The sequence below is a fragment of the Eurytemora carolleeae genome, unplaced genomic scaffold, assembly GCF_000591075.1.
Source record: "Eurytemora carolleeae unplaced genomic scaffold, Eaff_2.0 scaffold1481, whole genome shotgun sequence".
Taxonomy (NCBI): domain Eukaryota; kingdom Metazoa; phylum Arthropoda; class Copepoda; order Calanoida; family Temoridae; genus Eurytemora; species Eurytemora carolleeae.
In genome coordinates, this window is record NW_019397370.1 from 26,808 (window position 1) to 37,616 (window position 10,809).

At 32.7% G+C, this 10,809-nt stretch overlaps 2 protein-coding genes across 2 annotated transcripts in view; both read left to right on the forward strand.

Annotated features, from left to right (window-relative positions):
- LOC111713811 (uncharacterized) overlaps window positions 1–1,015 on the forward strand; it is a gene marked incomplete in the record, with an annotated part of 26,240 nt that extends 25,225 nt beyond the window's left edge. The window contains 1 exon segment of the mRNA XM_023488754.1: window positions 928–1,015. Coding sequence (XP_023344522.1) covers window positions 928–974 — 47 coding nt within the window.
- Window positions 984–8,035, forward strand: LOC111713807 (serine/arginine repetitive matrix protein 2). The gene is made up of 8 exons (XM_023488747.1): window positions 984–1,718; window positions 2,312–2,366; window positions 4,061–4,266; window positions 6,057–6,191; window positions 6,710–6,877; window positions 7,040–7,200; window positions 7,268–7,556; window positions 7,884–8,035. Exons 1-8 carry the CDS (start codon window positions 1,142–1,144, stop codon window positions 8,033–8,035), a joined length of 1,743 nt encoding a protein of 580 aa, XP_023344515.1. The 5' UTR covers window positions 984–1,141.
- The last annotated feature ends 2,774 nt before the right edge of the window (window positions 8,036–10,809 follow it).

Genomic DNA, 10,809 nt, shown 5'->3' on the forward strand with positions numbered 1-10,809 from the left:
AAACCTATCCTGTATAAAGTGCAAACCTATCCTGTATAAAGTGCAAACCTATCCTGTATTCAGTGCAAACCTATCCTGTATACAGTGCAAACCTATCCTGTATACAGTGAAAACCTGTCCTGTATACAGTGCAAACCTATCCTGTATACAGTGCAAACCTGTCCTGTATACAGTGCAAAGTCCTGTATACAGTGCAAACCTGTCCTGTATACAGTGCAAACCTATCCTGTATACAGTGCAAACCTGTTCTGTATACAGTGCAAACGCAAACCTAACCTGTTTATAGTGCAAACGTAGCCTGTATAAAGTGAAAACCTGTCCTGTATACAGTGCAAAAATATTCTGGATACAACAGTGTAAACATATCCTGTATACATCAGTGAAAACCTATCCTGTATACAGTGCAAACCTATCCTGTATACAGTGCAAACCTATAATGTATGCAGTACAAATCTATTTTATGTCTATATAGTATACAGTATACACGACAGTGCTTACAAAATGTTTACATTTGAAAAACTTACGAAGCAATAAAAAAGTTGAAGGGATTCGGGATTTGAGATAATATTTCAGGCTAAAATGAGAAGAAGATGAACGTAAGAACAAGCCAAACCCTATTTAGGGATATGTGCAATTTTACCGGGGCTTTTAATAGTGTGTGGGGCTAGGAAATGTCTTTACGAAAAGCATACTTCACATTAAGATTTAAATTTGTTTTAATGTTATTGAGAAAATTGCATGGCCCTGCCCTCTACCACCCCCCTCCACCTTTTTTGTTTGCAAAAACACTAGTCTTTCTTTCTCTGTTATTCACTACTTTACCTAGAAATACATTTGTTTATACTCGAGATCAAAGTTCAACAAGTGAAAGATAAGATAATTGTTCAGTCTTACTAAATATATACGTTGAAGAATATTGATATTTAGTTGGGTGCACAGTGCACAGGGTTCGGATGCAGTTTTGCTCCGAGTAGAGAAATTAGCACTGAACGGGGAAAAGAAATAAACCGAGGAAACCACAGTTAGAAGCTGAAATTATTGCATAGTGAGTTAGGATACCTGGAGAAATAATGATTCTTCACAGCTGACACGTGATTATAGTTCTTTGTCTAGTAAACTCATAGAAAACAATAAAATCAACATGATGGGAATATGCTCGTCTTGTTTCGGAAAGAGTAATAAATATCTGGGACAAAGTCCGAAAGAGGGTTCCTTTCTTGATCCGGATGCGGAGAAATTAATTCCTAAAGAGAAAATTGAGAAAATCGTCGTAGAAGAACCATCCAAAGAATCTGAGAATAAAGAGGAAGGCGATGGAAAGGAGCGGTTGATTAAGGCGGAAGGTGGAGATTCAGGAACTTTTGATGATGAATTTAGTGAGACAAATTGTGTTTCTCCGGGTGTGTGCGGAGAAGCTAATGCTGAACCTGGAGAGGAGGTTGGGGAATCCCAGGAACAGGATGAACCTGAACCCGGAGAACCTGATCCAGTTCAACTGACAGTATCCAGTATGGGTAGTGGGTTTGTACTGGAGAAGGTTCCTGAGACTGCTGAGCATGATACCGACGAGGGTGCAGATGAGGAAGGAGAGGGAGGGGAGGCTGAAAATGCTCCATTAATTACGGATACCTCTCTCACAGTGGTGAATAAACCTACTCCTAAACTTCGCCACCACAGTTTCGGATCCAGGACTATACTTGCAGCAAACCCCTTGGAAGGTATTTATTAAAGTTTTACACTTAATAAATCAGAAAACTGAATTGATTGTCGTCTGAATTCTTTCTTTTCAAAAAGAAATGTATAAAAATGTAAAAAAAAAAATGTACAAAATTCTTGGTCACATTTGAAAATAAAAAGAATTAAAATCATTCATTATTCTCTGGATACCACTGTAGAATATATCATACTATTGATCAAATGTAGAATTCTGAATTTGTTGAAAAGATAATATAAGCTGAAAATTGTGTCTGCCTTGAAAGCATTTTAATGCTATAAATTTATGAAGTTTTATTTAGTTGAAACATAAAAAAATTCTATATTTTAATTTCAAACCTAGGCAGCTTTCTTTTTTAACTATGTGGCTAAAAAAGTTATTTTTTCCCCTAAATCCTGTTAAGTGTTAATAATGTCAACAGCATGAGAAACGGAAATTTATGAAATTAAGGAACAGGCTGTTAAAAATAACTATTACTGCTTTGAAGTTTGAGTAATAATAAGCATTATTTCTGAGCATTCTTATTTGGTTTCTTTATGGACGGATAGCTCTTAAAACTTTTTCGGAACACACTGTAATTCATTTTCTTTGTTTTAGGTCGGAAACAGTTTGTGATCTATAAAGTTAACAGCAAATCTCTTCTCAACTCAGGGTTAGTATTTCAATTGAAATTAGAACATACATTTATTTTTTAGAACAATAAAAAAGAGTAATTGAAAATCAACAGGATAAAGATAAAATTGTTATTATATAATGGGCCTAGTTGTAAAAGATAGTACTCCTAAGTTTCATATCACTAAAATGATATATGATATATTTGATCCTAATCTAAACACATCCCAGCTCTCCCACCGTACTTTTAATTGTATTTTTTTTTCGATTAAAGACACGATTGAAACTTAAGTGTCAATGCGCTTCAAGTATGCAAAAATAAATTTAATCGGATGTTGAGAATTAATTTATTTTTTGCATTCCATGAATCTATAAATAGGGATTGTGAGGTTGGGTTCTAAACCTCGATCCATGTATATATCTATCTATCCTCGGTTCATATTCGAGTTTAAGGCAGTCAGGCAGTATGGGTTAAAGTCTGCATACAACCAGTACCAAAGAAGTAGATCTAGAAAGCCATTGAATTACAGCGTAAAGTTGGCTATTGTTTACTCAGCTGACATTATCAACTTATTTTCATAATTTTATAAAAACAAAATCATAATTTTAAATTTTGTTTATTTCATGAATGGTATCTTGTTGAATTTTGTAAACATAATTTATCTAAGCTGGAACACTTGCTCTGATCAACTAGAGATCGCTTAATCCGTATTACTTTCATTTAAAAGTTTTCAGCTCCCCGGGTGCAAATGTACATTACATATTCTTAATCTAATTCTTTAAGCAGTACTATTTAGCTGAGTAGTTAAACCAAAATGTCACAAAAGCGGAACTATTGCCAAGAAAAATACGTTAGTCGAATAAGCAGGCAAGAAGGAAAGTTCTTATTTTTTCTGAAAAAAATAAATCTTACTGAAAGACAGTAGCTCAGTTTAAGCATGGTTATAAACCCGACTTTGGACCATCCTAACGTCTCCACATTCTATTTAATTCATTCATTCATATTTTTATTCAACTACAAAGCATGAGATATTCCAAATAAGCAATCACAATTTACTATGCAGTTTGGACCCGCCTAACCAGGGAATCGATTGTTTTTGAGGGGTTGGCCCGAAGTTAATTAACGATACTGAATTTAAACCCAAGAGTGAGAAAAAAAAAACAATTTTGATTTCATATCAAAGTTTATTTAAGTGTTATCAATAAATTCCCGGAAGTATGATTAAAAACGTATAAACAGGATTACATATTAAAATTTATAGTTTATCGCGAGATATTAAAAAATACACAATATTAAGCTTAGAGTTTTTAATGGATCTAAACAATTTTATACTAAAATCGATTGAGGGGAGGTGATATATTTTTAAGTTTCGATGTGTTCAAGGAAATACGAGAATTCTAGTGATATTGGATGGATAATTCTTTTTCCGTCCTAAAAATTGCAAACGAATCAGAAACTGATTCAGATTCTTTCTTTCAGATTTACTCAAACACTTGAATGAAACAATTTTTGAGATAAAAACGAAGAGATCACATTGAAAAATAGGATTTATTAAAAATATCTCAAATTTTGAATAATTTTTATCTAGTTTCATTTATTCAGTGCAGCCCGTTAGCACATTCTATAGAATAAATTAATATAATTATTTCAGTGTAAAATGCAAACATAAGCAAAGCCATAGTTAACTAATTCAAGATTGAATTTTTAAAAATATTTTAGAATTTTTTCTCTAGAATAAAATACGACGGATCAAGACAGAGCTCTAGAAACTCTTCAATCTCCGGACCTTCAAAGTCTTCCCTTCCTCCCTCTAGGGGATCCTCGAGACCTACTTCAAGACCTCCCAGTAGATCATCTTCCAGAGCTCCTTCTCCAGACAAGGAGCAAGTCCAGGAGATTAAACCCGCCGAGAAACCTACCCCTAGGTTCAGTATTATTGGTGAGTTATATCCCCAGATATCTAATGAGTTTAGAACCAAGTTGGGGCAGAGGAATATTTTTTTTTATAATGGTGACTTAATAAAAGAGCGAAAAAACTAGGTTATCGGAAACAAAAAGCAGTTAGTTGGTAAACAATGATTAGTGTTGGGTTCATAGCATCTTTCGTTTTTCAATCGGTCTTTAGTTCGATTTTGCAAATATCTTCTCTAGGGGTTAAAATTAAATATAGTGTTCGTAAATCAAATGTTTAGAATTGACAGTTTTAAAATTTTTATAACTACGAAATTTTTTATAGAACCATATATATGCATATATGTCCAACACTACCCACTATGCCCAGGAAAATTTCGACCCGAACTATTGTTTACAATTATGTTATTGGTTTGACTTATGGATAAAAAGTAAAAACAGTCCCTTACGTCACATATTCACGAGTGTATTCAAACTGATACCACCTTCACCCCATCCTGACTGTTATTTAACAGTTACTAAATAGCTTCTATTTACTAAATTCTCAATATACACATATTCACGAGTGTATTCAAACTGATACCACCTTCACCCCATCCTGACTGTTATTTAACAGTTACTAAAAAGCTTCTATTTACTAAATTCTCATATTGCATAACAAAAGTATAAATTAAAACTTGTGTGTATATAATGTTTAAAAAAATGATGATGTAGCGACTTCAATGCTTTGTTGGCAAGTCTTTAATTGGAACAAAACTGAAAAAATAATAATTAATTAACTCAATTAATTAAAAATGTTTGATTCATTGATTCATTGCTAGTAGATGCACACTAAGGGTGTGACGTTTTTCTAATACAATTGTACAGAAGCAAAAAAATTATTTTACCAGGTTTATCAAATGCATTTTTCACAAATATTAAAAATGGCTCCCTCAAACGGGGTTTAATGTTCAAAAAATGTGTCAAAAGTTACTTGTATCAGTGAAAATGAAAATTTTGAAAAACTTAATCATTCACCCGAGTGGAATTTCTGATTTAGATAAAACGATTTTTGACCATAACTTGCCCAAATTTCAATATTTTTCAATTCTGTAAATTGTTTTGAACTCCGGTTTTCAAACCGGTTCAATGGATACCCATATTAAGATTTTTAAACTTTCACTCACACCACTGATTATTTCATAAGTTTTATCATTAAATCTCGTTTGATGAGCACATTTTTAAGCTTTTTGATAAATGTATTTTATAAACATGCCTTAGAATTCGAAGTGGAATACTATTTTGCTTTTGTAAAAAAAATTCAGAAAAATGTCTCACTCCTATAAATGCGCTCAAAGTAAATTCCATAATTCAGTGAGTAATTAGATAAAAATAATAAATAATAAATTTAACCTTTATTTAGTAGTGATAAATATCGGATCGTTAAACAAACCTGAGGCCTCTAGTTCCTCTAGTATATGGCTGCCATTTTAAATCGTTTTTTTTAACTTGGCTGATTTCTTTTTAAACTGTTGGCAGATAACAATTAGCAGAAAATAATTTCTTTGTTTTAAAAACTCATTTTTGGATTAGAGACCGAATTTTATGAATTTGAGCTAGGTCGCTAAACTACGTTGCGCTCGCCGATTCAAAGTTATAAAGATTTATGAGGATTTGAATCGGCGATAGAGGATTTGAACCGATGATCCCTCCCATTCATTAAATTCGGTCTTAAACTAGCTGTTCAGAATTCAAAAACTATATGTTCAAATTAAGATGATTGGACATATTAGAATCTGGAAAAAATTCGGAATGAGATATATCCCTGTATAATTATAGGTGTGGATGGACCGGGACCCCAGAAAAAGATCTCGTCTGAGCGTGGTAACCGTGAGAAATCTCCTGGAGTTAGTTTTGCAGAGGCGGAAGAAGTTTTTGATTTCGAGGAGAGACAATACCAAACTGTTCATGCAGGTGGGGTTATTTACAAGATTATGTACTAGTTCATTCAACAAATAGTGTACACTGTACAGTGAGGTACAGCTATTTTCAGTAGATTTATGTACATTGAGTTAGATTCAAATATTGCTGGCTTTGCGAGCAATCTCATTTTTGTAGATTTACCTCTTTTGGCGTATTGCATCTAGTAAAATTGTAGTATCAAAACATGTATAAGTGACACAGGTACTCAGGGTGTAAGAGAGTTTTTCTCCCTAAAAAGTCTCAGGCACTAAAAAATGTTTGCTCAAATAATAGAAGTTAATGCCATTAAACATTAATTTATCACCCAATACTCTATACAATATTTCTAATTATTAATAAGCCGAATTATTACTTTTCCAATAAAGTAGTTAAACAAAAAAGTTGGTTTAATAGTCTTGGTGTTTTTTTTTACTTGGAGTCTAGATCAATACGAGTATTTTGGACAAGAACCTCTGTATTTTTTAAGTGGTCTTTTCTCGCCAAATGACTTAATAAAACGATTATTTCAGGCTGTGAAATCAAGGTGAAACCTAGCTTCCGGGATAGAACTAGATCCGGCCGGCTCAGCCGAGGAAAGTCCGGAAGTGGGAGCGGGAGCCGGCCATCCATTATTGATTGGCCGATGGGCAAATTTTCCTGGTTAAAGGATCGCCAGAAAACAGGTTCCAAACTTGCAGGTACCGAGGGAAATTATAACACAAAATTGATAAATTAAAAAAGTTGAAATTTTACTTTCCTCCAGTCCAGGATTCTACATAGAATCTATCATAGAATGATACAATCACTCAACTCTTCTAAATTTTTAAGCTTCTTGTTGAAGTATTATATTATTATTTTAGTATCTAAGCCCGAAACCCCTAAGCAGGATGGAGCTGCAGTAGATGATGAGGTCACCAAGGGGTTAAATGACTCCGACCTCAGCCCAAAGACTAGACCTAGATCAACCTCCGACAAATTTAATCGTCCACCTTCTAAAAAAGTTGTTGATGTTTACAAACAGGTAAATTTTATTTTAAAAAGTTCAAAAAATATTTTCTTAAATAGTTTTGAATTCTGTTTTTATTTAGGCTGCATTTGACTGGCCCCTTGGACAGATAGGGAAAATTAAACAAAAATATCAAAAATCCAAGACGGCAAGTAGATCGAAAAGTGATGCAAACCTCACCGATGTCAGGAAATGGAAACGGCGGGGTTCGGAACGGGGCGGAAAATCGCGAAAAGTTGCTTTTGAAGACGAGCAATCCGTTCCCTGGTGGAATTATCCGATGAAACTGATGAAGAATCGAACCTCGGCGAGCACAGGAAACATCAGGAGGACGAAGAAGCGGAGGAGGCACAGTACAGACCCAGAGTCGAGTAAGGACGGAGAAAGATCACATCTCTAGGATGATTTTACATCCGGAGAAATTATAATTACAATTCATCTCTTAAAATATCAGAGTAGATTTAGAGGGTAGAGGAAGGGGCTAAAAAGGATTGTCAAACTAGTTTTTCATACTTCATATTGTAAAAAAATATACTAAAGGGTATCTTTTTAAATTGTCACTTTAATGACATTTTTTTGTTAAGAAAAAACATTGATTAGGAATGAAGGAGATAAAATTTTTATCATCCTTTTCTAATTTTGAAATTTATTTAATTTATTTAATTTATTTAATTTTTTAAATTTATTTATCTGTTCAGGAGGACGAGGAGGAATAGAACCCGAGGCTCGGAGGAGAGCTTCGAGTTTAAGTACTCCACACAGGTCAAATATAAATATTATTAAATTTTTTTTNACACACATACACATACAATATCCGTCAAATGTTGAATTCAGCAATAATATGTTTTAATAATTTTAATGTTTGATTTTAATTAATCTTTTGTTTTTTAGCTTCCAGTCTCAGATCCTTTCCTTACATTCTTCAACTTCCAGTCCATCAGTAAGTTATTAAATACTTTTTTATTTTGAATATTACATTGACAATAAGTTTAGTTTGATGGATATTCATTGCCGAAAGTTCAGCTTGGTAGATATTACGCATGGACGGAATTGGTTCAGTTTTATGGATAATACATTATCAGAAGTTATGTTTGGTGGATATTACAATGACGGAAGTTTAGTTTATTGGATATTCCATTGACGGAAGTTCAGTTTAATGGATGTTCCATGGACGGAAGTTTAGTTAAATGGATATTACATTGACAGAAGTTCATGTTTGGTGGATATTAAATTGATGGAAGGTCAGTTTGGTGTATGTTCCATTAGTAAAAGTTCCGTCTGGTTATTAATCCGTTGACGGAGGTTTAGTTTGGTTTATATACTGATCGAAGTTCAGTTTGGAGGATATTACATTGACAAAAGTTAAGTTACTAGGTTCATATACTGACGGAAGTTTGGTGGATATTAGTTTAACCCAAGTTTTGTTTGGTTCATATATTGACGCAAGCTTAGTTTGGTGGATATTACATTGACGCAAGTTTAGTTTGGTGGATATTACTTTGACGCAAGTTTAGTTTGTTTCATATATTGACCGAATTTTAGTTTGGAGGATTTAACATTAACGCAAGGTTAGTTGTCTTAATACTTTAACGGAAGTTCAGTATGGTTAATTTCACGTTATTTGTTTGAAATAGGAAGAAGTTAGATAAAAATGATTCGTTTTCTATTTCTCATCTACATTTTATCTGTACCCTTTTTAAACTTAACTTTATCCATATGAACAGTAGTGATGGGACCAAACTTGGGTTTTTTTTACTTTTTTAAAAACTGTATTCTGTAAAAGTTACCTTTCTGTAATTTACAAAATCTTTATCATCAGATAAAATATGTTCAACAACTAACCGAAAAACTATTGTTTTTGGTTAGTTTTTAAACATATTTTATCTCAGGGTCAAACTTCGGCATTTAAGAAAAGCAAATTGTTAGAAGTAACAATTTTGAATTTTTCAGAAATTTTTCAGATTTTTTGGAGCCTTTTAAAAGTCCTAAACCCCTCAAACACGGACCTTATAGTTATTCAGGGTTCGCTTGAAAATCTCCTAAAAATTAAATCCAAGTTGAGAATCTATAAATCTTTCGTAGAAATATCATTTAGTTATTTAACAATCAACATAAAATATAATCAATATGAAATTATTTTTTTTACAATGTTACATTTATTAAATTCTAAATTCTAAAAGAACTAAACTGACTAATCTGAATTGTTTGGATCATATTCTACAGCTGAGTTAGTTAAGATTTAATATTGCGGATTTGACTCTAATATATGATGGGAATGTATCTGTATTGCAGATATTAAAAATATTTCCTAGAATTGCACTATTTTGCAGTTTATCACTTTATCTCTATTATTATTAAATATGTACTCTTGAAGTTGTTTGTACTTTAGCTTTATTGTTAATTGTACTAATTCAACGTTGTACAATCTGCTTTGTACTAATATTTCACTTCCAAATATTTTGTTTTTGTATTAATAACAGTTTCTCAGTTGTTCTAATCTTTAAAAAAATTATTTTCACTATTACTCATCAAATTTTCTGTTTGTATTTGCACTCTGATTCACTTCTGATAATTCAGACTTTTTGAATATGCTAATTTGATTCTTGACATTTTAAACCTTAAATGCCTTCTTGAACCTGTTTTTTTTTAATAAATTCTTTTTACTTCATGCATTCTAGTCCTAGTCATCTTTTCCAAATATAAACAAATTTAGTTCTAATCTTGTACTGATGAACTGCTTCTTCTTCTTGTACTCATGTACTACTTCAGCTTCTTGTACTCCTTGAACTGTACTTCTAGTACTTGTTGAATACTTACTTTCTCTTGCCAAATGTCTATTGCAAATAAGTTTGAACTTTAAAACTTGTTTGATGTTTACTTTAAGATATTGAAAATTAAAAGATATATTGCCACCGAACGTGCAGTTACGCAAAAAAATTAAGAAAAGATGCAAAGTACTACTTTATAGAAAACTACCTTGAGAACCCAGCACTGCCCAGGTTAATAAAAGTTACTACCGCCGTTTACCCGCACTTGAACGATTTTACAGGGAAACTAAATTTTCACCATCAAAGTCGACCCACTAAGCTTAAAATCTCAAAACTAAGCTAATAGCATTCCCGTGGCTCTCCAGAGTTCCCTAATCAAAATTTGAGGCAAATCGGTCCAGGGTTTTTTTTGAATTATCATCGGACAAACAAACAGACGCACAGTGATAACAACTCTATCTATATATGAATTTGGCTTGTCTGTTTGTATCCAATAAACGTCAAAACGGCTGAACTGATCGGGCCCAAATTTTTTGTGGGACATCTAGGGACCCCAGGGAAGGTTTATGAATGTTCAAAATTTCAAATATTTGTCTCCATCAAAATTCGATCGTCATTAAATTTTTTAAAATTTGAAAATCCACGAAATTTGTTGTGAAAATCCGCGAATTATTTTTGTTTTGTTTTACGATGTACACAAAGAGAACATGTTCACAATTAATTTAGAAGATATTAAAATCAGGAGCTAGCAATGAGCAAAAACTAAAGATTGAGAAATCTCGACCTGTGGCGTAGAATCTAGAATACTATACGAGACACTTGAAAAAATAAGACTTGAATTGAGTCAATATGTTGT